The sequence below is a fragment of the Ranitomeya variabilis genome, chromosome 4, assembly GCF_051348905.1.
Source record: "Ranitomeya variabilis isolate aRanVar5 chromosome 4, aRanVar5.hap1, whole genome shotgun sequence".
Lineage (NCBI taxonomy): Eukaryota > Metazoa > Chordata > Amphibia > Anura > Dendrobatidae > Ranitomeya > Ranitomeya variabilis.
In genome coordinates this window covers 519,703,021-519,730,650 of record NC_135235.1, presented here as the reverse complement: position 1 = coordinate 519,730,650, position 27,630 = coordinate 519,703,021, and the positions used below count along the sequence as shown (strand labels likewise).

The 27,630-nt window shown below is 44.8% G+C and overlaps 2 protein-coding genes across 2 annotated transcripts in view; one reads left to right on the top strand and one right to left on the bottom strand.

Moving 5' to 3' along the window:
- Positions 1-27,630, bottom strand: part of RIMS4 (regulating synaptic membrane exocytosis 4) — a 1,070,250-nt gene that overhangs the window by 967,420 nt on the left and 75,200 nt on the right. The window lies entirely within an intron of this gene.
- Positions 96-27,630, top strand: part of LOC143765477 (serine/threonine-protein kinase 4-like) — a 61,297-nt gene continuing 33,762 nt past the window's right edge. Inside the window, exons 1-6 of the mRNA XM_077252171.1 lie at positions 96-302; positions 5,063-5,143; positions 5,870-5,998; positions 13,721-13,835; positions 20,565-20,729; positions 27,190-27,357. Coding sequence (XP_077108286.1) covers positions 268-302; positions 5,063-5,143; positions 5,870-5,998; positions 13,721-13,835; positions 20,565-20,729; positions 27,190-27,357 — 693 coding nt within the window. The 5' untranslated portion in view covers positions 96-267. The remainder of the gene's footprint in view (positions 303-5,062; positions 5,144-5,869; positions 5,999-13,720; positions 13,836-20,564; positions 20,730-27,189; positions 27,358-27,630) is intronic.

The window sequence follows — 27,630 nt, the reverse complement described above, 5'->3', positions numbered from 1 at the left end:
TGCGTTATCAGAGCTGACATCAGAGCTGCTGTATTGCTGCACTCGCTTCCTGTTCCTACTTCCGCTCCCTAGTGCCTAGTATATAGTGACTGCTGTCGGTGCACACTGTGCTGTCGGTGCACACTGTGCTGTCGGTGCACACTGTGCTGTCGGTGCACACTGTGCTGTCGGTGCGATCCCCACAAGCGGCGATCGTCCTGTGCAGCAGGTGCATGCTGGGGAGACTGCAGCCCCGATCACTGGGCACAGCGCCGACCTGGCGGCAGGATGGAGACGGTGCAGCTGAGGAGCCACCCGAGGAGGTAGAACCGTGTGCGCACACACTGGCCCCGATCACTAATAATTCCCCAGTGTATTGTGTTGGCAGCACTTCAGAAAAGTTGGGACTTCTTCATCTATTACTTAGTATAGTATTATATTTTCCGACTGTCTTTTATGTTTATGTTTTTTCTTTGATGACATGTTGGTACAGTGATATCTAGTTGATTGATGAGCTCAATGGGGCCATTTTTATGCTTTACTCTAAGATGCTCTGTACTGTACACATCCCGGATGACCGGCGTTCTGTCTTCCTCCAGCCTCGTTCACACAGGGCGGTTATCTTACGACTACTTCTACGGACAGTGCAGTGATAATTCGTGTGGAGACTCCATTCAGCCATCGTCCCGTTCACCTGGGAGGCAATATTAGCCATTCCCTGGGATGAAGGACAATTTATGTGTCTGGTTTAGTAAAGCAGTTTTAATAGCTTTATAAGGCGGATTTTAGACGCTTTTTGCTATAAATCCCATGGATTTTGTGTAATTTTTTTTCTTCTAGTACATAAAATGCTCAGCTCTATATTAGTTTCGAGTTAGTAGGAAAATCTGAAAAAACATTGAGTCTTTTTGATTAATTTTTGGAGTAAAAAACTGAGCATAAACTCCCAAGTTTTTTTTAAGAAGATTTGGAGGAGTTTCCACTCAAAAACACTCAGTGTGCACATAGCCGAACAGTGTTTTTTTTGTTTTTCTAGTTCCCTGCCATGCGTTTTCCCATAGGTTTTTCTAAAGGACAAATAGACTTTGATAAAAAATGTGTATGAAAATCATGGTAACATTTAAAGGGAACCCGTCACCAGATCATCCCACTATAAAGTAGTGACGTCACCTTTACCGCCTGCTTCACGGTACTGTAGGAAGATGTATAGGAGTCTCCAACACCAAAAATATCATTTATAATGCCCCCATACGGTCTCATGGGCTTTTCTGATCCGGCGCCTCCTGTGTGCCTGCAATCGTCGTCCTCCTTCCCTGCTCCATGAGGATGGCGCCTCCTACGTCATCCGCACAGTGTCCCCCATCGCGCTCCTGCGCAGGCGCACTTCTCTCCCACAATTAGTATTTGGTGAGGTTTTGTGTTGCAGATTTTTCAAAAAAACACAAGTAACCTATTTTAGTTATTGGGTGCAGAAAATGCAACATGAAAAGCTCATTGTATGAACGTGGCCGAAGACCAATGGCTTATTGGTAATTGGATGCGGTCCTTGTTACCTTTAATTAAACCCCACAGACTAGATTGTCCGCAGATATTGGTGCTGTAGACTTCTGCCATCCACCGATCACTCCATCTGTAGCAGCTCATTCTCTAAGTGGCCCATGCCGGAATGGGGGCGGCCGTGGAGGAGACGAGATACAGGAAGTGTCGGCCCCTGCATGTCACATACAATGGCCTCTGTGGATGTTCTTAGATTTATGTAACTGTAACGTAGGATTGTGTAACACATTATTGGCCAAGTCTCCTTTCTTTGCTTCTGCTTTTGTGCATTAGTAACCAGAGGAGACTCGCTCTCACAATACCCTGCTGTTCACACCGACTTCCTGCTCTGATACTTGTATTTCTTTGGTTTGCTATTTATAATCGAATGTTACAAAGCAGTCCCCATGCCTATTTGTGCCCTCCCCATTGCCATACAGTGTACTAGGAGGCAGCCGGGTCAGTGCAGGCAGTAGGCTTTTCCTGAAGAGGTGGGGTTTCAGGTTCCGTCTGAAGGATCCGAATGTGGTTGATAGTCGGACGTGTTGGGGCAGAGAATTCCAGAGGATGGGGGATATTTGGGAGAAGTCTTGGAGGCAGTTGGGTGAGGAGCGAATAAGTGTGGAGGAGAGAAGGAGGTCTGGGAGGACCGGAGATTACGTGAGGGAAGATATCGGGAGATTAGTTCAGAGATATATGGAGGACACAGGTTATGGATGGCTTTGTAGGTTAGTGTTACAGGAAAGATATATATCTTGGTACCGTGTTAGCCAGTGGATAGAAAAATATTTAGAATTGAGAGCCCTCAGTGGTTGATACCTTTTAATAGCTAACTGAAAAGATAACTGTCTTATCCGTGTTTTTGTTTTTTTTTCTATACTATGTTGTGCATAAATATGTGATTCTTCAGAATTTCTTTTAGTCTATGCCTGATGAAGAGACATGTGTAGTCTCGAAAGCTTGCAATTTGTTAGCATCTTTTCAGTTAGCCATTAAAAGGTATCAACCACTGAGGACTCTCAATTCTAAATATTTTTCTAGGTTAGTGTTAGTAATTTGAACTGGATATGCTGAGGGAATGGGAGCCAGTGAAGAGATTTGCAGAGGGGAGAAGCGGAGGAGTAGCGAGGAGAGAGATGAATTAGTCGGGCAGCAGAGTTAAGGACGGACTGGAGAGGTGCCAAAGTGTTAGCAGGGAGGCCGCAGAAAAGGATGTTGCAGTAGTCTAGGTGGGAGATGATGAGGGCATGCACAAGCATTTTAGTAGATTGAGGGTTGAGGAAAGGACGGATTCTGGAGAAATTAGAGAATGTAAGTTCATTCATCAATAGGGCTGGCAAATTGCTGATGAAGAGCAACCGGTCTCTGATAAAGAATGGGTGAAAGCTACAGAGCATGAGAATAGGGACAGTTCATGGATATAGAAGCCTGATATGTCCACTGATGTACAAAATGCAATAGCAGTTATAACTAGTGGGTGGTGATAGCAGCAATCCATGTTTTTTATAGGTTTTGTGCTAAAAGACAAATAAGCTTTAAGCTGCCATACACATCAGATAGCTGCAAGCCAATCTTGTATTCTTTTAAACATTTTGCCTTATATCAGCTTTACAAGGGATGTATCCTCTATGTATATTTCTAAAGCAGAGACTGTCTTTTTTATTGTATGCATTTTTTTATCCAATTTTTGGCACATGATAGTGGAGGCAGCCATTTTGCTTGAGCTTCTGTTAGCGTATAGACATATCAAAAAGTATTCAGAAAGATGACTCATTGATTTCTTTTAAGAGAGTTGTGTGAGCATGCTCTGTGCCCTGTCAGAGGTTACCATGCATGAAGAATGAGGTGCTTGGTTCTGTGTTGTCTGAGGAATGTTTTGCAACTATAAATGCATTTGGACACGCTAATCAACAAGATCCTCTGCTGGCAGCTTCCTTTGTAACTGCTCCAGGTGTGCTTGATGGCAGAAAAGTCCAGAGAGATGTGCAGGCCATGGTAGCACGCTTAGCGCGCAGACTGTTCACAATGGTACAAGCAAAATGGGCTGTCGTTTTGAACAACTGTTCCAAGGACACTTTGGAGAATTAGCTGTACCTTTAGTTCTACAACCATATAAGTGCAATACCGAGCTGTTAATGTACGTGGGATGAAGATTAGAAGAATCCGACTTGCCATCCCACACCATAATCCTGCACGTAGAACTCTTGTGACGTTCCCTTGTAAAGGCCTCTTCATGACATTACTCACATGGTCTCCTGACCAATTTCCGGCTATCAGATAAATCTCCGGACTTGTTTCCCATTAAGCACAAAGGGAGCTGCCAGTAGCGGATCTTGATGATTTGCCCAAGTACATTCACTGTGGCGGAACCTTCCACAGACAATCATTAATAAACTAATTGGTAACAGCCAGGGCGTGTAAGTGCGGGCAATTCTGCACGTGTCGCTCATACTCGATTCTTAATAAATTGAGATTTTGATAATTTTGTTTGCTCTTTTTTCACATATGTATACCACTAGCATGTCTATTGATCCCGTGATCATCAGTCCATGACTTTCTTTATTTTTTATATAGCGCTAACATATTCCGCAGCACTTTACAGTTTGCACACATTATCATCCCTGTCCCCGACGGGTCTCACAATCTAAATTCCCTATCAGTATGGAATGTGGGAGGAAACCGGAGGAAACCCAGGCAAACACAGGGAGAACATACAAACTCCTTGCAGATGTTGTCCTTGGTGGGATTTGAGCCCAGGACCCCTGCGCTGCAATGCTAACCACTGAGCCACCGTGCTTCTTTGTGTTGCGATTTCAATGTAGAGGACCGTATACTTTATATTGGTGATAACTTTCGTTAAAATCCTGCCTGAAATGACAATGAGATGAATACTGACAAGTGATATCTACAGAACAGGGAGTGTCAGACTATAATTAAACTGAGTAACCAAAGTACAAATTTTAAGACTTTTTAGAGAGATGAAATATTAGAAAGCATCTCCAAAATAAAAAATATATATATTACTAACATAAAAGCTTGATTTCACCTACCTTTCATTTTCTGGCAATACATTCCCTTTAAATGGTAATTTCCAAAATAGCAGGTTTTCCATAGGATATGGAATAATCTTTCTGATGACTGGAGGTCCGATTGCCATGACTAGTTCTACTCTGCTGTTTTGAACAGCCACATAGACAATGGATAGAGCGGGAGTCAAGCATGTTCACCTCAGCTCCATTCAAGATTGACTCTGCAGAGCCCTGGTTCTCAGGATAACTGGGGGTCTCAGAGGTTGGACCCTTAACGATCAGTCAGCTATCCCTTATCCAATGGATAATGGACACATTCCTGTTTTGAGCACAACTCTTTAAGAGGTATGTTTCTTGTTAGAGCATTTTGGACCCCTTCAGTCTAAGAAATAATAGTACATCATGGGGTGTGTGACCATCTTCTGATCACTTTCCATGAGATGTGCGAGTTCATGTATGACTGGAATGTTCTGCTCTTTGTTTGCTAGCCTAAATCTCTTTTCTGGTCTTTTCCACAGGCAGTTAAAAAAACTCAGTGAAGACAATCTAAATAAACAGCCGGAGGAGGTATTCGATGTCCTGGAAAAACTTGGGGAAGGGTAAGTGATGAAGATTTTGATTTATTATTTTTCTGACAAATAGAAATGTCCACTATCCACCATATCTACCTGAAAGTTAAAGCCCAGCTCCTCTGTAAACCTGAAAGTCCAGCCGTGACTAAAGTGGCGCCTGTTAGCCTATTTCTTCCTTGTCGTGCTTTGATATGGAGATTCTGGGTAGGACATCTGGGGTCACTGATGATGATTATGCTTTTACATGTAATGCAGCTATAGATATGCCTACAGCCATGAAAGACCTGTTCATCATTTGTAGCCTCGAGTTGGGAGCCTTTAACCCTGTAGAATTGCTTCTTTTTAGTAACACTATTACTTTTAAGAAACTGCTGTGCGGTAAAGATGAGTTACACATAAGGCGTTCTATACATCTGTGTGTGAAGCTCCGCTAGGACACCATCGTGGAGCTTCTAATAAGTCCACTAGGTCGTTGGTCTCTGTGGCCACCATGCGACTAACATGGCACTATATCACTGTCGTTTTGATTTATTGTTACTAAGGCATAGTGGAAAATGATAGCAAATATGTGAGCGTAGCTATACTTTTTTGCAGTCCTATCTAATAGCTTTTAGATGTTGTTCATACATTGGGGTGTAAATGTCGGTGTTTTTCTTAATTTTAATATTTGGATGAATCGGCGAAGTACGTCACAGATAAATGCAAAGCCACCCAAGTATCTAATGCTTTTCATGTGTTTTTGTTCTTCCATAGGTCATATGGCAGTGTATTTAAAGCCAGCCATAAAGAAACCAGCCAGATCGTGGCCATTAAGCAGATTCCTGTGGAGTCTGACCTGCAGGAAATCATAAAGGAGATCTCCATAATGCAGCAGTGTGACAGGTACTGTACGCACAACACTTTAAAGAAAAGATCAAATCTAAACTAAAGTGTAGAAAGCCTGTTGAGAAATTCAGAAACTGACCCCCATGCACATTGGGTGGCTGTCAGTCAAACGATGCTTTGGCCGATTGCTCGGCTGACAGCCATTACGGCCGACTATGCCATACACAGGGGCACACGCTTAGCTGTGCGCTCATGTTCTCTATGAGAACACCACCGGCTGACATGTCCCGTAATGGCTTATCTCTAGGAGAGCAGACCGATCAGTAGTCCAAAATCGGACATGCCTGATCGACATCTCCACCAACTACTGGTCGGCCAACACCACCATACACACTGGAGTGCTGGCCAGACCTGTCAAAATCTGCAAGTTCAGATAACATTAGTTTAATGTGTAAGGGGGGGCTTAACTTCCTAAATCCCCCACCATCATTGTGTCAGCCACCAGACCGGTATTCTCTTGGTAATCCGGGGTTTCAAAGTTGGAACAAACAAAAATAATGACCCAAGTAAAAAAGGACAGCAACATGGATTCCAGATTTCTATACACTCTCCTACATATACCTGTCATCAGAATGTAGACATCCATTACTTTGGTCTCTGCTGTGTTGGGTATGAAAAATTCTGTCAAAAATGCATTCATGACCAGGCTGTTGCTGAATTTCACCTGGTTTCTCGTTGACATCATCCTCTTTTGGAGATCTGGAACCTATGTGGTAATGCTGGGCATAAACCATACCAAACTTGGCAACGGACAAAGCAGCGATCTCCTTTGACCTCAATTAATCATGCATTACATACATGGAAAAAGAAGGAAACTGACTCTCATATCTCACAGTTGCTTATCTTTCAGAACAACATTGGGTCAGTGTCTCCATGATCACCACAGGAACCCTGCTGTAAATGCCAGTAAGGCTTCTGCTGTGGCATCTGGAACAAGAGATAACTGAGATCCTGGACATTAAAGCCCTTGGACACCTTGTTCAATGCTGACTTTGACATGGCCTTATAGGCTGCTGACAGACTTATAAGCGTAAGTGCAGAAGTATCGCAGTTGCGATCAGAGTCACAGAGTTCGAGTACCCTGCAGAAACCAATGAACAAACACAAAAAAAATTGTCATTTAGCCTGCATATTGAATGCTGTAAAATTAGTGCTAGAATTGTGTTTTCTTTTTTTGTTCATACTGCAACACAGAATGGAATTAAAAAAACACATTTAAAAAAAAAAAAAAAGTATGCTAAGAGGCAATCAGGAAAAGTGAAGTGGTTGACAGCTTATATGTGTCGCTTAGGTGGCTGGCCTCAATATAAATCCCGGGAAGCATGTACCAGTATCACTAGGTTACAGGGTAATTTGTTTAAGTGGACATTGGGTCCAGGATTCAGTAGCAACCAAAAGAGCTTTGGTGGGAAAGGTCGTTCCTGTACTCCAGTCTGGGTCTTACAAGCTGAATGAAAGGCAGCTGAGACAGCTCAGAGGGTGATTTGTGCTGGAGCTTAACAGAGGTGTGTCAGGAAATAGGAAGAAGTTCTGATTACTTCAATTACACATACAGAGCTCTCAGCTGCAGTTTCCTGTGCCTGCCAGCAGAAGGCTGGTATTCTAAGCCTGAAGGCAACTCCCTTCCCTCTGCTATATAGTTGTAATGGGAGACCAGGAATGTTTATGGCTCTGTGCTGCGACAGACAAGTCTCCCTACACTCCTTATACCCCCCTCCATCCTGGTACTGGCTAGAACTGGTACACCAAGCATGGGACTCTATTGTTCTTTTAAGGTTATGTATGTTGGCACCGATCAGGGCTAGAGACATCAGGATTATATGTTCCGGATGTCCATCGAGAGATCTATAGCTCACGGAAATCGCTAGGAGCTAAACCCAACGAGTGCAAGGAGAGGGTTTCTCCGTAAGTGGATCATGTAACTACGCCGTGTTTACACTTAAAAGAATCCCCCTGACGGGGTGCACCTCCTGATCATTGTGTCTTTCGTATACGAGGTTCATACAGTGAGCTATGTATAAAAATGGTTGCCATAACTCTAAGGAAAGGGGAGGATTCAGCCTCTAAGTGAGGTCACCACAGGAGGAGTGCCTTGTTTTAGGCTGGGAAATAAGTGAGTGAAGCAGCAGTCTTCACGTGCCTTTTGTCTGGGGTCTAGCTGAGAGACAGGGGTGATGCATCTGGATATATGCTCGCCCTTCCCCCACAGCACATTGACAGCCATGAGATGAAATGACATAACGAAATGTAAATGTTCTTTTCAACTTTATTACCATTTTATTTGTAATTGTACTGTACATACGATACTTGTCTTCTTTATAATATCTTTTTATACTTGTGTAAACACTGCCTTCCTTTTTTGGAGTAAAATATAAAATTGCTAGCTTGTCTCTCCTTGCTCTATAATGTACTGTCACGTCCTCTGAAGTGAAATACGCTACTAATCTGGGTTGGCTCCGGACCCGTTAATAATTAAAGGGAACCTGTCACCACGTTTTTGGAAGATGGGATAAAAATAGCGTTAAATAGGGGCAGAGGTGGGCGTTACATTAGTGTGTGTGTTATGCGTTTATTACCCACCTAAGTTGCCGAAATAACTTTGCAAAGTCTCCGTTTTCGCCTGTCAATCAGGCTGGTCAGGTCACATGGGCGTGGTGTCTTCACCCAGATTTGGCGTAGTTTTCCGTTGGTGGCGTAGTGGTGTGCGCATGCCCAAAGTCCGGAATCCTCTTCCAGGGGATTTAAAATAGCGCGGTGTTCGTTATTGCATTGGTGATCGGTGGGCGCGGCCATCTTCCTTTGGCCGCGCGTGCGCAGAAGCGGCGCTCTGCTGGCCGCGGCTTCAGGAAAATGGCCGCGGGATGCCGCGCGTGCGCAGATGGATATCGCGGCGGCCATTTTCCTGAAGCCGCGGCCAGCAGAGCGCCGCTTCTGCGCACGCGCGGCCAAAGGAAGATGGCCGCGCCCACCGATCACCAATGCAATAACGAACACCGCGCTATTTTAAATCCCCTGGAAGAGGATTCCGGACTTTGGGCATGCGCACACCACTACGCCACCAACGGAAAACTACGCCAAATCTGGGGGAAGACAACGCCCATGCGACCTGACCAGCCTGATTGACAGGCGAAAACGGAGACTTTGCAAAGGTATTTCGGCAACTTAGGTGGGTAATAAACGCATAACACACACACTAATGTAATGCCCACCTCTGCCCCTATTTAACGCTATTTTTATCCCATCTTCCAAAAACGTGGTGACAGGTTCCCTTTAAGAAATCGGAGCTGGTGGCAGCGGAATTTGTCCTGTGCGTTTGGGAGGCTTTGTATCGACGACGGCGTTGATAATTATTGTTCCTGTCTGAGTGGGAGTAGTTATATCGCCCTCGCTGCAGTGTGCCCATTAGCCAGTACAAAGTAAGGCAGCCTTTCTGGCGACTAATTATCCTAGGTGCAATGCCCTGTCTGACCTGAGGGTAAGGGGAGCGCCGGAGAGCTGCAAGTTCCAGACCGGAACAGGGAAGTGGGATATAGATAAATCCCCTTCAGAAAGAACCAGGGGAAACCAAACAACCCTGGTTCATGACAAATTGGTGTGAGTAGTGGGGATGATAAAGGTATCCTCCCTGTGAACCATGACAAGTTGTGATTTATGCTGAAAGAGTATAAAAATTCTTTAGCTGCTACGGCCTGCAATGCCAAGATGGGTAAGACCTTCACATTTACTTTGTTGTATTGTGGTGAAGAAAGGTCTGTTTGTTGTTCATCTGTGCTGAAGAAAGGTTGCTTTCACTTGGGAGCTGTAAAGTTTATGAAGGACAATAAACTTTTTGTTTTGACATTGAAACCCTGTGCGTATTTAAGTGACCACTAGAGAGCTGTACCCCTACATTTCAATTTATGTTATGCAGAAAAAAAGATATAATTGGTATCACTGTAATCAAACTGACCTGCAGAATAAGATGGTATACTATTAGCTCAGCAGGGTGAATGGCACAGCATCTAAAATGTAAAAAGACAGTGACGGAATTACTTTTTTTCCACCAGAGTTAATAAATTGTATGTAACCCAAATTGTAAAAGTACAAATCCTCTCTCGAAAAACAAGTTCTCATTTGGCATTGAGTAATGTTGTACAGTTTCTTGAAGGGTCAAACGTTGACTTGTAGGGAGCTAGCTTTAAAGGATTATTCCCATATTCATAGATGGATATTGATAATGGTTGTAAAAACTGTCATTTTTGCAGTTTTCTTCTTTTTGAAATTTCCATGTGTTCTTAAGATATGGACAATTTTTTTTCCGTTTGTTTATAGCTCGTTGCCTAGGAGACCGACCACTGCTGCTACTGCGTAGCTTGAAAACCCTTCACTGAAGCTGGCCAGGATTAGAAAGTTAGAATTACAGCGAGCTCCAACTATTATGGTCAGCTTCAAAACAATGCTTACAAGTTTTGTGCAAAAGAGCTTGTAAACACTGCACTTATTCTGCTGTCTGGCATCAGTGGTCGGCTGCCAAGGCAACAAGCTGTAAACAAAAAAGAAAATTGTTAATATCTCAAGAATGGCTGAAAATTGTAATAAACAGTAAATTGCAAAACTGAGTGTATTTACACGAACTATCCGACAATACCTAATTTATGAAGGTGGATATAACTCTTTAATATGAGGCCCTTTTAAGATAGTATTCTTTACTCTTAAAAGAGGCAATTTGCATACTTTTTTCCATGAAACATTGCCAGTAAGACTACATAAGTTGTTAGTCTTCTTAAGAACGACCATTGTCCCCTCCCGACCCCACCTCAATCCTTGATTTGGTGGAAAAATCTTTGGAAAATCTGGATGCTAATGTTTATACGTGAAAAAACATTACTGCAATTATGCAATTAATAATCCTAAAAGTGCGCAACAATATGAATTCTTTAAGTAAGAGATGTGATTTCCTTGGAGGAAATGTGTGCTTAGTTTTCCCATCATACTCGGCTTCCAGAGTTCCTTCATATTTCTGGAGAGTGCTAAGGAGTCTATGGAGAAAATGCTGTCAGGACACGAGGGAACCGGGGCTCATTTATTATGGAAAGCTTTCTAAATTATTAAGTCTTGACCTTTTTATACAGCCAAGTGATTTCCTCTTCAGTTCATTTAAATGAGTTTCCTGTGAATACATTTTACACGCAACTCATGCGGAAGGTTACTGCACAGAGGCCTGGAAATCTTGCATCTAAGGTGGATGAATTGGATTAAGTCGGCTGATACGTGTCCTGGTTTTTCCAGGACAAACTCTGATTTTACATCTTTAATACCCATCTCCTTAGCTAAAATGTAGATGGAACCAATTCCGATGTGGACCCTGACCATCAGCTAAATGCCATGTACCATTATCAACCAGTCCAATGGCATTATTCCAAAATAGAAATCTATGAGTTTCATACCTGTCAGTAATTATTCCTAAATAGAGCGTCTTAATGGGAATGTGTCAGAAAATGACCAATTGTTTAAATCCATTTTTTGTGTTTGAATGTATTTTAAAAAATTGTTGCCAATTTTTTTTTTCACTATCGCAATATGAGTTAATAATAAATTAGAAATCTTCCAATTTTCACAATAGCCATTATAGCTATGCTTCACACATACTTTCTATTGTTTGAGGAAATACACATGTACATGAGCAGCAATATAGTGACTCAGATCTTCTATTTTATATTGAAGCATCATATGAGCATGTGCAAAGGTCCTTGTGTATGGAAGGGGAGCAGGGTCAGCTGTGAGTGGCATCACATGCGGGGGCGGCGCTGGTCTCTGCATGTCGGGTCTTCCAATATCATAACGGTGCGCTCTGTTACTGACTTGTTACTATAGATCTGGACCGGAAAAAGAGGGCACTGTAATTGTGCACATCACACAGTGACGGAGCAGAGGTTAGCCCTACCCCTGAGATGAAGGTCACTGATAATGAGTCGTTTCCGGGAGGGGCAGGGCATTCACTGGTTTACTCAAACAAAGCATCATCAAAAAGGAAACTTAAAAAAAAAAATGGTTGGGAAGGATAGGGACATTTTTAATTAAAGTATGTTAGAAAATAGATACAATTTTGGCATTGAATGCATATGGATTTAGGATGAAAATTTTATTTGTATTTCGGACTACTCGTTTAACACAAAAACCTGATTTAAACAGCAGGTCATTTTCTGAAGATACATCCCCTTTAAATCCAAAAGTCAAGAAGCCATAAGAATTGTATATTCATATACATGTTCAAATGAGAACTTGTAAGTACACGGTGCTATACAATATGATGTTTGCAATATGTTAAGAGGATAAAAACTTTGAGGGGAGGAGGAGTACTTCTTTAAGTATGGCACATCAACCCTAGAACCAAGTAATCAAAGAGTGGAAGAAAACAATGAATAATCTGGACAGGCGTATGATGAGTGTATGTTTATTTTTTTTATAGCTTATACAGTGATTGTCCAAAATATTGGAAATAGAAATACTCCTATGACAGGTATTTATGGCATAGCCAAAGAATAAGCAGTTAAAGGGAATCTGTCAGCTGGTTTTTGCTATGTAATCTGAGGGCAGCATGAGGTAGGAGTTAAAAAACAGATTTCAGTGATGCCTTGCTTATCAAGCTCTGTCCTGTTGTTTACTTGTTTACTTCCAATTATTGTTTTAGCACCAGGAGCTTATTGTTGGGACACAGAGGTTGAGCTCAAGTCAGACTCCGCCCCCTTCTGTGATAAGCAGCTCACTGTCTGTAGACTGTGTACACTGAGAGCCTGGTGTGGGCAGGGTTAGCGCTTTCTCAGCTCTGCTGTATTGCTAAATCTAGGGACTCTGTATCAGAATGTCTGCACCCAGGATGCTAAGTGATAAATCGTTGGATTCAGGGTCTCTTTGCCTACATCATGCTGCTGTCAGATAAGGTAGCAATAAATTGCGGACAGATTGCCTTTTAAAGGGAACCTGTCACCCCCAAAATCGAGGGTGAGCTACCGGCATCAGGGGCTTATCTACAGTATTCTGTAATGCTGTAGATAAGCCCCCGATTTATCCTAAAAGATGAGAAAAAGAGGTTAGATTATACTCACCTGGGGGGGGCGGTCCGGTCTGATGGGCGTCGCCGTCCGGTCCGGGGCCTCCCATCTTCATAGGATGACGTCCTCTTCTGGTCTTCACGCTGCGGCTCCGGCGCAGGCGTACTTTGTCAACCCTGTTGAGGGCAGAGCAAAGTACTGCAGTGCGCAGGCGCCGGGCCTCTCTGACCTTTTCCCGGCGCCTGCGCACTGCAGTACTTTGCTCTGCCCTCAACCGGACAGACAAAGTACACCTGCCCCGGAGCCGCAGCGTGAAGACAAGAAGAGGACGTCATCGTAAGAAGATGGGATGTGCTGGACTGGACCGCGACACCCATCGGACCGGACCGCAGCGGGACCACCCCTGCGTGAGTATAATCTAACCTCTTTTTCTTATCTTTTAGGATACATCGGGGGCTTATCTACAGTATTACAGAATGCTGTAGATAAGCCCCTGATGCTGGTGGGCTTAGCTCACCCTCGATTTTGGGGGTGACAGGTTCCCTTTAATGCCAGATGGTTGCAGGTACTCCACCCATGGTTCCTCCATTCTCGTCACAGCCTGTGTAGATATCCTCAATCAGTGAGCGCTCTCTCTGCAATCCAGCACACTAGATTTACCTATATGTTCACCGCTCTTGTTTTTCAGCCTCCACGTAGTGAAGTATTATGGCAGCTATTTTAAGAACAGCGACCTGTGGATTGTTATGGAGTATTGTGGAGGGGGATCTGTCTCCGACATCATCCGACTACGGAAACAAACTGTAAGTGCAATTTATCATTGGATTTAGGAGTATGCTGGTCACATATAAGTCCAAGTCCTACCAACATTACTGAATGAATGCAAGGATTTCATAGGATTTGTTATACACCACCACACATAAAAGCTTCGGTGCACATTGTCCTTGGTCACAAACGATATTTACATTGGTCTCAGTTTACAGAGTCCTACAAAGAGGAAGTACTTAGATTGGAATCTGAACGTATTATTTGTGAGGTTTCACTTCATGTTTTGCCCTGACAGGTGTATGGTACCAGAGACGGACATATCTGCAGTGTTTAATGTCACTGAAATGAGGAAAAACATTGGTCTTAAAGAGGATTTCTGAGACTCTAACATGGAGGCTCTGACTGCTGGCCAAATGTTGCAGTGCCCCAGATATACTGCTGTAAATTTGCCTGGTCCTGCAGCTCATTCCCATCCATGTAAATAGAAACTGAGCTTTTGTACCAGGCACTCCGGTAATCAATGGATCCTTCATTCACCTGATCAGCAGGGTGACAGGACACAAACCCACAAGGTCAAATGTCAGACCTAAGCACAGAAAAGTAGAGGATTGGCATTGATAAAGTAGGGGGCAGTAGAATTTACAGACTGGGAGCCAAAAGAGAGGTGGGAACTAAGATTTGAGGGAACAAGAGATATTAGAAAAAAATGTTTGACAGTGAGGGTGATCAATGAGTGGCGCAGGCTGAGGTTCTTGTCTGAGATGGCTTAGTGAATCCTGCATTGAGCAGGGGGCTAGACATGATGACCCTGGAGGTCCCTTCCAACTCTAACAGTCTATGATTCTATGTGTGTGGAACAAAGCGTTCAAAGAAGGCTGAATACAGAAGGTACAATTGAAAGAGGTATACAGATCTCAGACATTTATGGCTTATCAAATCCGCAGTGTAGTGCACAAGCAATGTTGTCATTGGGAAACTGAGAATTGGTGTGCACATGCTGCTGAAAAAAAGTGCGGATTTGCAGCGTTTTATGTTCCGCAGCATTTTCAATTCTTATTGCGGATCTGCAGCGTTTCTGCACCCATTGACTACCATTGAGTCAGGCAAATGTGCAGCAAAACCGCAGGTTTAAAAAAGATCTGCGGATTTGTTGTGGAGTTGCGTGCGAGAAACGCTGCAGATCGGGAGGAGGAAGAGAGTATGGGCGGGGACTTTGTGTGTGGGCGCGGAGAAGATGTGCGGGTGTTTGTGTGTGTCTGTGGGGCTGTATGTGTGTGCGTGGGTCTGCGGGGCTGTGTGTGTCTGTGTGTAGGCAGGCATCGTCCAATGGGACTACTAGATCTGGCTATGTCTGCTACAGTGACAGCTAGCTGGATGATGGGACAGTAGTAGCAGGGGCGTAACTACCGCGGTCGCAGCGGTCGCCATTGCGACCGGGCCCAGCAGGTCAGGGGCCCGGGGCCGGCAGGTCAGAGCAGGTCCGGACTGGCCATCGGGCACTTCTGGCAAATGCCAGAAGAGCCGTTGCCAGTAGTGGGCCGCTGCACTTTTCCTCCCCCTCCCCCCGCCAGTGCCGCCGCCGCATTTAACTATACCGGCGTCTGACGCCGGTATAGTTCAATGCAATGGGAGGAGAGAGTGTCACCTGACGCTCCCTCTCCCATCATTCCCCGCTCTGCCTCTGACAGTACACTGCGGGTGCGCGATGACTTCATATCATCGCGCACCTGCTGTGTCCTGGGCAGACTGCAGCCGCCGAGACAGGAGCAGCGCAGCAGCGCGGGCAAAAGGAAAGGTGAGGAGAGTGTGTTTTTTTTTTTTAACTGGACTGTGGGGCCATTATCAGGGGGGGAGAGATGAGATGTGGGCTGTGCTCTATATATCCCTGTGTGGGCTGTGCTCTATATATCCCTGTGTGGGCTGTGCTCTATATATCCCTGTGTGGGCTGTGCTCTATATATCCCTGTGTGGGCTGTGCTCTATATATCCCTGTGTGGGCTGTGCTCTATATATCCCTGTGTGGGCTGTGCTCTATATACCCCTGTGTGGGCTGTGCTGTATGTACCACTGTGTGGGCTGTGCTGTATGTACCCCTGTGTGGGCTGTGCTGTATGTACCCCTGTGTGGGCTATGCTGTATGTACCCCTGTGTGGGCTATGCTGTATGTACCCCTGTGTGGGCTGTGCTGTATGTACCCCTGTGTGGGCTGTGCTGTATGTACCCCTGTGTGGGCTGTGCTGTATGTACCCCTGTGTGGGCTGTGCTGTATGTACCCCTGTGTGGGCTGTGCTGTATGTACCCCTGTGTGGGCTGTGCTGTATGTACCCCTGTGTGGGCTGTGCTGTATGTACCACTGTGTGGGCTGTGCTGTATGTACCACTGTGTGGGCTGTGCTGTATATACCCCTGTGTGGGCTGTGCTGTATGTACCACTGTGTGGGCTGTGCTGTATGTACCACTGTGTGGGCTGTGCTGTATATACCCCTGTGTGGGCTGTGCTGTCTTCCTTGCGCCCTCTCCCCTGCCCCCTCGTCACTTTTTGCTCGTGTCTTTCTCGCTGCCCCTGGCTGGAGGGGCTGCATTATACTATGAGGGGGCTGCATTGTATTCTATGGGGGTTACATTGAATTGTATGGTGGGCGGGGGGGGCCCCATTTGGAAGTTCGCACCGGGGCCCATAACTTTGTAGTTACGCCACTGAGTAGTAGCCTATATCTATAGATATATCTATAGATAGATCGATTAGATAGATCTATAGATCGATAGATAGATCTATATCTGTCTGTGTGTGTAAAACATTATTATTAAATGGAGTATGTAAATGAAGAGGTTGGCCAAGAAATTACATCACCATTTTTTGTTAAATAAAAAATCTTTATTTAGCTTACAAAAACGCATACAAATCCACATGAAAAAAAACGCATGAAAATCCGCATCAAAAACGCATCAAATCTGCCCTGATTTTTACCTGCGTTTTCTGCCAAAAGATGCAGAATCTGCGTAGGAAATTCCACAGGCAAATCTGCAACGTGTGCATATACCCGTAGAGCAGGGCCGGACTGGCCATAGGGCACTTCTGGCAAATGCCAGAAGGGCCGGTGCCAGTGGTGGGCCGCTCAATCCGCCGCCCCCGCCGTCGCATTCAACTATACCGGCGTATAGACGCCGGTACAGTTGAATGCAATGATGGAGGAGAGAGCGTCTACAGACGCTCCTCTCCCATCATTCCCCGCTCTGCCTCTGACACTGCGGGTGTGCGATGATGTCATATCATCGCGCACCTGCTGTGTCCCGGGCAGACTGCAGCTGCTGAGACAGGAGCAGGAACCAGGAAGCAACGCTGGGCACGAGGAGAGGTGAGGAGAGTTTTTTTTTTTTCTGGACTGTGGGGCCATTCTCGGAGGAGGTGAGGGGAGGAAGAGAAGAGATGTGGGCTGTATATAGTTCTCTGTGGGCTGTGCTCTGTGCTGTATACTGCTGTGGGCTGTATATAGTTCTCTGTGGGCTGTGCTCTGTGCTGTATACTACTGTGGGCTGTATATAGTTCTCTGTGGGCTGTGCTCTGTGCTGTATACTACTGTGGGCTGTATATAGTTCTCTGTGGGCTGTGCTCTGTGCTGTATACTACTGTGGGCTGTATATAGTTCTCTGTGGGCTGTGCTCTGTGCTGTATACTGCTGTGGGCTGTATATAGTTCTCTGTGGGCTGTGCTCTGTGCTGTATACTGCTGTGGGCTGTATATAGTTCTCTGTGGGCTGTGCTCTGTGCTGTATACTACTGTGGGCTGTATATAGTTCTCTGTGGGCTGTGCTCTGTGCTGTATACTGCTGTGGGCTGTATATAGTTCTCTGTGGGCTGTGCTCTGTGCTGTATACTGCTGTGGGCTGTATATAGTTCTCTGTGGGCTGTGCTCTGTGCTGTATACTGCTGTGGGCTGTATATAGCTCTCTGTGGGCTGTGCTCTGTGCTGTATACTACTGTGTGCTCTGTGTTATATATAGTTCTCTGTGGGCTGTGCTCTGTGCTGTATACTGCTGTGGGCTGTATATAGTTCTCTGTGGGCTGTGCTCTGTGCTGTATACTGCTGTGGGCTGTATATAGTTCTCTGTGGGCTGTGCTCTGTGCTGTATACTGCTGTGGGATGTATATAGTTCTCTGTGGGCTGTGCTCTGTGCTGTATACTACTGTGGGCTGTATATAGTTCTCTGTGGGCTGTGCTCTGTGCTGTATATAGCTCTCTGTGGGCTGTGCTCTGTGCTGTATACTACTGTGTGCTCTGTGCTATATATAGTTCTCTGTGGGCTGTGCTCTGTGCTGTATACTACTGTGGGCTGTATATAGTTCTCTGTGGGCTGTGCTCTGTGCTGTATACTACTGTGGGCTGTATATAGTTCTCTGTGGGCTGTGCTCTGTGCTGTATACTACTGTGTGCTGTATATAGTTCTCTGTGGGCTGTGCCGTATATAGTACTCTGTGGGCTGTGCTGTATATAGTACTCTGTGGGCTGTGCTGTATATAGTACTCTGTGGGCTGTGCTGTATATAGTACTCTGTGGGCTGTGCTGTGTATAGTACTCTGTGGGCTGTGCTGTATATAGTACTCTGTGGGCTGTGCTGTATATAGTACTCTGTGGGCTGTGCTGTATATAGTACTCTGTGGGCTGTGCTGTATATAGTACTCTCTGGGCTGTGCTGTATATAGTACTCTCTGGGCTGTGCTGTATATAGTACTCTGGGCTGTGCTGTATATAGTACTCTGGGCTGTGCTTTATATAGTTCTCTGTGAGCTGTGCTGTATATAGTTCTCTGTGGGCTGTGCTGTATATAGTTCTCTGTGGGCTGTGCTGTATATATTACTTTGTGGGCTGTGCTGTATATATTACTTTGTGGGCTGTGCTGTATATATTACTCTGTGGGCTGTGCTGTATACTACTGTGTGGACTGTGCTGTATACTTCTACATGGGCTGTGCTGTATACTACTGTGTGGTCTGTGCTGTATACTACTGTGTGGTCTGTGCTGAATACTGCTGTGTGGGCTGTGTTATCTACTACGCGAGCTGTGCTATAGTATGCAGGCTGTGCTGTATACTATGCGGTTTGTGCTATATAATATGCGGGCTTTGCTATATACTATGGGGAGTATATTATATTCTATGGGGGAGGCCATGTTATGTACTATGTGGCTGTGTTATATACTATTGTGGGGGTATATTATATTCTATGGGGGAGGCTGCGTTATATACTATGGGGGGCTGCATTATATATTATGGGGAGGTGGGCTGTATTATATTCTATGGGGGTTACATACTCTGGGGTGGCTGCATTATACTCTGTGGGGTGGCTGCATTATACTCTGGGGTGGCTGCATTATACTCTGGGGTGGCTGCATTATACTCTGGGGTGGCTGCATTATACTATATGTGGGCTGCATTATACTGTATCGAGGACTATGGGGAATACGTTATACTATATGAAGAACTATGGGGTGCATTATACTATGGGAAGTGAATTGTACTACATGGATGACTGTGGCGGTGCATTATACTATATGGAGCACTATGAGGATTGTATTATGCTATATGGAGGACTATGAGGATTGTATTATGCTATATGGAGGACTATGAGGAGTGTATTATACTATGTGGAGGACTGAGCAGTGTATTTTAATATATGGAGGACTATAGGGAGTGTATTATACTATATGGAGGACTATGGAGCACATTATAATATATGGAGGACTATGGGGTGTATTTTACTAAACAAGTAAAATGCTGCATATTCGGATTGTTTTTGCTGGAACAAAAAGCCTTGTTGTCAGCAGCACATTGCCAGTGTAAACTGTAGATGTGCTGCTGAAAACATGATACTGTATGGTGATCTATTAGTGATCGTTCTGTCTCATCATTATTCCTCAGCTGGTGGAAAGAGGCCGGGAAACAAGCGTTGAACAACTTCAGTATTGTCGATCAAACTCGTTTAGCGGCCTGAACTCAGCGCACGTAAATACAACAGAAAGGCTTCTGTGTGATGTGCAATATGTTAGCATTTGGGGACCCATTTTAAACTTTGCCTAGGGCCCCACTTTGCCTAAAACCGGCCCTGCCTACAAGTGTACAAAGATATTATACAGTCACCATGTGACAAGTGGGCCTGTGTAACTTCAAATGCCAGGGCTGAATTTTAGTCCCAGTCCGGCCCTGCCGTAGAGTCTGCATCCATGAGACATTTATGGCATATCCTTAGAGGGGAATGTACATTATTTAAAGGGTTGTCCATTACCTGGACAACCCCTTCTTATCACTATGTAAAATAATAGCAGCCTATACTCGTCATCGATTTAGGAGTCTGGTCTCCCGGTGCTCACATGACATTATTTCACGCGAGCCCCAGAAGGTGAAGCGCCGACATCACTGTAACGTTGCCAGCACCAGAGGTAAGTATGGACTGTTATTTTCTACATGGGGAAATATAGTGATTTAGAAGGGGGCTGTCTCAGTAGTAGAAAACCACTTTAAGCCCAAATTGTGACAGGGACTGATGCGAGTGATCTACGCAATCTATAATGTCTGAGCTTTATACAAATGATAAGATCGATGGATATGATCATTACATTGTTCCTCATACAAGTCCACACTATAATACGTGTGTTCCATTACCATAAAACAGATTTGTTCCTTCTCTTGAGGTTCCTCAAATGTTGTGTGGTAGATGGGGCTTTCCCTGTTATTATATAACCTCATGCACCATTTCATTATCTCTTCACAGTTAAAAGAAGATGAAATGGCGACCATTTTGCAATCAACATTAAAAGGACTTGAATATCTTCATTTCATGAGGAAAATCCACAGAGATATAAAGGCTGGGAACATATTACTTAACTCCGATGGGGTTGCCAAACTAGCAGATTTTGGGGTGGCAGGTCAGCTGACTGTAAGTACTTCCCTGTTGTAAAGCTGCAGTAGCATCGTACGCAGTGAAGAAGCAGTGACCCACAAATTCAAACACAAAAGTCTCTTTTAATGTTTCTTCACAGCATTAATGTCCATTTCACATAAATGCATATAACTTCAGTGGATATTATCAGTGACCAGTTTACACCAGTTCAAAGCAATACATATCACATGGCTTTAGATTTGCGGTCCCTAAACAGGCCAGACTTCTCTTGTCCAGTTTCCCTTGGCGACCGCACGCCATCTCAGTCTCTATACATCTCCATACACACAGCCTCATATGTTGCAGACACTACACACGCCAGCCTTCCTCTGACTAGTTCTCGTGGGTGTCCTGCATCGCTGTATTACAGTCTCTGTACAGACTCTTTACTCACACAGTCGTACACAGTTCAGGATATCCTCCGGATAGCAGCCGGGCACCATATCCACCTGTTTGCAATCGTTACACATGCTAGTCCTCTTTCGGGCACAGGACATCCACCTCCGGGCACAGGACTGTCCACATCCGACTCCTTCGGGCACAGGACATCCACCTCCGGGCATAGGACTGTCCACATCTGACTCCTTCGGGCACAGGACATCCACCTCCGGGCACAGGACTGTCCACATCCGAGACCAGTAAAATGGACGACTTGCATCTCTGTGTACGCTGCGGGTGCCAGGCTATTCAGCTGCCCTGGGTGCTGGCCTCCATGCACTCTGCAGACCAGCGCACACCTGGCCTGATCTGACACACCCATACCCCTTACTGCAGGGTTTTTAAACACACACAAACCTGTGGCCTTCAGCCACATGGAAAACCCGGACTGGAAATCCGTGACTCTCATGCACACCTATGGACTTCATCCGTCTGCATGCACATTCTGGGGAGAACAAACAGCGCCCCCTAGCTGTATCAGAGGCCACAGCCTCACACTGTATATTTCACACAATATATAGATTACTATGACTCTAATTTTTCCATATTTATTGAAAGTAGTAAAACCCCAAAATAAGCAATAAAAGCTTGTTTGTAATACCGTTTCCTCAGCAAATTTTGTGCCTGAGGTTTCAGATGGAAGGACACATCTCCTGTTCTATAGATATTAGGACGTAAACAATTAATTCCTTAACCCCTTAACGACCGCCGATACGCCTTTTAACGGCGGCCGCTAAGGGTACTTAATCCACAGCGCCGTTAATTAACGGCGCTGTGGAAAAAGTGAATAGCGCCCCCCAGAGTCGGATTTTCTCTGGGGTCTCGGTTGCCGAGGGTAGCCGAGACCCCAGAGAACATGATTCGGGGGGTTTTTACCGACCCCCGAGTTGCGATCGCCGGTAATTAACCGTTTACCGGCGGTCGCAACAAAAAAAAAAAAAACGCGTTTTGCCGTTTAATTTCTCTGTCCTCCGATGTGATCGCACATCGGAGGACAGAGAAATGTGGTCCCCGATGGCCCCCAATAGCCCCCCAATACTTACCTACCTCCCCCGGTGCTCCTCGTGTCTCCCCATGGGCGCCGCCATCTTTTTTCCGGGAAAAAATGGCGGGCGCACGCGCAGTGCGCCCGCCGCCCGGCACCCGGATGTTCTTTGGGGTCTCGGCTGCCGGGGGTAGCCGAGACCCCAAAGAACATGATCGGGGTCGGTTTGCACCGACCCCTGCTTTGCGATCGCCGGTAATTAACAGTTTACCGGCGACCGCAAAAAAAAAAAAAAAAAAAAAAAGCGATCAGTTATTTCTCTGTCCTCTGATGTGATCGCACATCAGAGGACAGAGAAATAGGGGGATTCGGGGACCCTATCATACTCACCCGGGGTCCCTGGGTCCTCTTCTGTCTTCTCCTGCCAGCCGGCTTTTTCATCATGGCGGGCGCATGCGCAGTGCGCCCGCCATCTGCTGCCATCTGCCGGCCGGCAGGAGAAGACAAGTTGGGGCTAAAATTAGGGTTAGGGTTAGGGTTAGAGTTAGGGTTAGGGTTAGAGTTAGGGTTAGGGTTAGGGTTAGAGTTAGGGTTAGGGTTAGAGTTAGGGTTAGGGTTAGGGTTGGGGCTAAATTTAGGGTTAGGGTTAGGGCTAGGGTTAGAGTTAGGCTACTTTCACACTAGCGTTTTTTGGCTTCCGTCGCAATGCGTCGTTGGAGAAAAAACGCATCCTGCAAAAGTGCTTTCAGGATGCGTTTTTTCTCCATTGGCTTGCATTAGCGACGCATTGCGACGGATTGCCACATGTCGCATCCGTCGTGCGACGGATGCGTCGTGCTTCGGCGGACCGTCGACACAAAAAAAACTACATGTAACTTTTTTGTGCGACGTGTCCGCCATTTCCGACCGCGCATGCGTGGCCGGAACTCCGCCTCCCCGCACCTCACAATGGGGCAGCGGATGCGTTGAAAAAACAGCATCCGCTGCACCCGTTGTGCGGCGCTTACAACGCTAGCGTCGGTACGTCGGCCCGACACACTGCGATGGGCCGAGTACGACGCTAGTGTGAAAGTAGCCTTAGGCTTCTTTCACACTTGCGTCGGTACGGGGCGGTCGCAATGCGTCGGCCCGATGTACCGACGCACGTTGTGAAAATTGTGCACAACGTGGGCAGCGGATGCAGTTTTTCAACGCATCCGCTGCCCAGTCTATGTCCTGGGGAGGAGGGGGCAGAGTTACGGCCACGCATCCGCGGAAATGGCGGACGCGACGTACAAAAAAAAGGTTACATTGAACTTTTTTTGTGACGACGGGGGCTAAAGTTATGGTTAGGGTTGGGGCTAAAGTTAGGGTTGGGGCTAAAGTTAGGGTTAGAGTTGGGATTAGGGTTAGCGTTTGGATTAGGGTTGGGATTAGTGTTACGTTTGGGATTAGGGTTGGGATTAGGGTTAGGGTTGGGATTAGGGTTAGGGGTGTGTTGGATTTAGGGTTTTGATTAGGGTTATGGTTAGGGTTGAGATTAGGGCTGTTTTGGGGTTAGGGTTGTGATTATCGTTAGGGTTGTGATTAGGATTATGGATCGGGTTGAGATTAGGGTTAGGGCTGTGTTGGGGTTAGGGTTGGAGTTAGAATTGGGGGGTTTCCACTGTTTAGGTACATCAGGGGGTCTCCAAACACGACAGCCAATTTTGCGCTAAAAAAGTCAAATGGTACTCCCTCCCTTCTGAGCTCTGCCGTGCGCCCAAACAGTGGTTTACCCCCACATATGGGGCATCAGCGTACTCGGGATAAATTGGACAACAACTTTTGGGGTCCAATTTCTCCTGTTACCCTTGTGAAAATAAAAACTTGGGGGCTAAAAATCTTTTTTGTTGGAAAAAAATATATTTTTTTATTTTCACTACTCTGCATTATAAATTTCTGTGAAGCACTTGAGCTTTCAAAGTTCTCACCACATATCTAGATAAGTTCCTTAGGGGGTCTAGTTTCCAAAATTTGGTCACTTGTGGGGGTTTCTACTGTTTAGGTACATTAGGGGTCTGCAAACGCAACATAACGCCCGCAGACAATTCTATCAAAGTCTCCATTCCAAAATGGCGCTCCTTCCCTTCCGAGCTCTGCCGTGCGCCCAAACAGTGGTTTACCCCCACATATGGGGTACCAGCATACTCAGGACAAATTGGACAACAACTTTTGGGGTCCAATTTCTCTTGTTACCCTTGTGAAAATAAAAATTTGGGGGCTAAAAAAATCTTTTTTGTGGGAAAAAAAATATTTTTTATTTTCACTACTCTGCATTATAAACTTCTGTGAAGCACTTGGGCATTCAAAGTTCTCACCACATATCTAGATAAGTTCCTTGGGGGGTCTATTTTCCAAAATGGGGTCACTTGTTGGGGGTTTCTACTGTTTAGGTACATTAGGGGTCTGCAAACGCAACATAACGCCCGCAGACAATTCTATCAAAGTCTGCATTCCAAAATGGCGCTCCTTCCCTTCCGAGCTCTGCCGTGCGCCCAAACAGTGGTTTACCCCCACATATGGGGTACCAGCATACTCAGGACAAATTGGACAACAACTTTTGGGGTCCAATTTCTCTTGTTACCCTTGTGAAAATAAAAACTTGGGGGCTAAAAAATCTTTATTGTTAAAAAATATATATTTTTTATTTTCACGACTCTGCATTATAAACTTCTGTGATGCACTTGGGCATTCAAAGTTCTCACTACACATCTAGATAAGTTCCATGGGGGGTCTAGTTTCCAAAATGGGGTCACTTTTGGGGGGTTTCTGCTGTTTAGGCACATCAGGGGCTCTCCAAACGCGACATGGCGTCCGATCTCAATTCCAGTCAATTTTGCATTGAAAAGTCAAATGGCGCTCCTTTGCTTCCGAGCTCAGCCATGCGCCCAAACAGTGGTTTACCCCCACATATAGGGTGTCGGCGTACTCAAGACAAATTGTACAACAGCTTCTGGTGTCCATTTTCTCCTGTTACCCTTGGTAAAATAAAAATTTGGAGGCAAAAAGATCATTTTTGTAGAAAAAATGCGATTTTTTTATTTTCACGGCTCTACGTTATAAACTTCTGTGAAGCACTTGGGGGTTTAAAGTGCTCACCACAAATCTAGATAAGTTCCTTAAGGGGTCTAGTTTCCAAAATGGTGTCATATGTGGGGGGTCTCTACTGTTTAGGCACATCAGCGGCTCTCCAAACGTGACATGGCGTCCGATCTCAATTCCAGCCAATTCTACATTGAAAAAGTAAAACGACACTCCTTCTCTTCCAAGCTCTGCGGTGCGCCCAAACAGTGGTTTACCCCCATATATGGGGTATCGACGTACTCAGGAGAAATTGCACAACAACTTTTGTGGTCTAATTTCTCCTGTTACCCTTGTGAAAATAAAAATTTTGGGGCAAAAAGATCATTTTTGTAGAAAAAATGAGATTTTTTATTTTCACGGCTCTACGTTATAAACTTCTGTGAAGCACTTGGGGGTTCAAAGTGCTCACCACACATCTAGATAAGTTCCTTAAGGGGTCTAGTTTCCAAAATGGTATCACTTGTGGGGGGTTTCCACTGTTTAGGCACATCAGGGACTCTCCAAACGCGACATGGCATCCGATCTCAATTCCAGCCAATTCTGCATTGAAAAAGTCAAACGGTGCTCCTTCAATTCCAAGCTCTGCGGTGCGCCCAAACAGTGGTTTACCTCCACATATGGGGTATCGACGTACTCAGGAGAAATTGCACAACAACTTTTGTGGTCTAATTTCTCCTGTTACCCTTGTGAAAATAAGAATTTGTGGGCGAAAAAATCATTTTTGTGAAAACAAATGCGATTTTTTATTTTCACGGCTCTACGTTATAAACTTCTGTGAAGCACTTGGGGGTTCAAAGTGCTCACCACACATCTAGATAAGTTCCTTGGGGGGTCTAGTTTCCAAAATGGTGTCACTTGTGGGCGCTTTCCACTGTTTAGGCACATTAGGGGCTCTCCAAACGCGACATGGCGTCCGATCTCAATTCCAGCCAATTCTGCATTGAAACAGTCAAACGGTGCTCCTTCACTTCCAAGCTCTGCGGTGCGCCCAAACAGTGGTTTACCTCCACATATGGGGTATCGGTGTACTCAGGAGAAATTGCACAACAAAATTTGTGGTTAAATTTCTGTTTTTACACTTGTGAAAATTAAAAAAAATGGTTCTGAAGTAAAATGTTTGCAAAAAAAAGTAAAATGTTCATTTTTTTCTTCCACATTGTTTTAGTTCCTGTGAAGTACGTAAAGGGTTAATAAACTTCTTGAATGTGGTTTTGAGCAGCTTGAGGGGTGCAGTTTTTAGAATGGTGTCACACTTGGTTATTTTCTATCATATAGACCCCTCAAAATCACTTCAAAGGTGATGTGGTCCCTAAAAAAAACATGGTGTTGTAAAAATGAGAAATTGCTGGTCAACTTTTAACCCTTATAACTCCCTAACAAAAAAAAAAATTGTTTCCAAAATTGTGCTGATGTAAAGTAGACATGTGAGAAATGTTATTTGTTAACTATTTTTTGTGACATATCTCTCTGATTTAAGGGCATAAAAATACAAAGTTTGAAAATTGCAAAATTTTAAAAATTTTCGCCATATTTCCATTTTTTTCATAAATAATCGCAAGTAATATCGAAGAAATGTTACCACTAACTTGAAGTACAACATGTCACGAAAAAACAATCTCAGAATCAGCGGGATCCGATAAAGCGTTCCAGAGTTATAACCTCATAAAGTGACACTGGTCAGAATTGTAAAAATTGGCTCGGTCATTAAGTACCAAATTGGCTCTGTCACTAAGGGGTTAATATGTGGATATTTCCAGGAAGAGTGATTGTCATAGTAGAACATGGCAGCGATGGAGAAGTCAGAGTCTCTGATGATGACCTCCAATGTGCGGCAGACACGGGTCTCGAGATTAAAGGACTTCAGTTTATGGTAACGCTAAGTATAAAGTATGACTGCTTCATGTTTAGTTATTGGTTATTTCTCATCAGGATACTATGGCAAAGAGGAACACCGTTATTGGCACTCCATTTTGGATGGCTCCAGAAGTGATCCAAGAGATTGGCTATAATTGTGTTGCAGATATTTGGTCCCTTGGCATAACTGCCATTGAGATGGCTGAAGGGAAGCCGCCATATGCTGATATTCACCCAATGAGGGTAAGAACTACTAATGGTGACTATGACTGAATGGAAACCATTTATTATGCTGTTTGAAGACATCTAAAATGTGATTTATACAATTTTGTATTACAATTAAATTATGAAATTTTATTTCATTTGTTTTGATAATATTCCACCAACATATTCTAACTCTGTGTCCATCCATGTCAGTCCAGAGGGCTCGCCATCTAATTTTGATGCCTCAGGCATGTATGTTGGGGCTTTTGCTGTTTATGGCAACCTCTATACTGTGAATATAGCACCTTCATA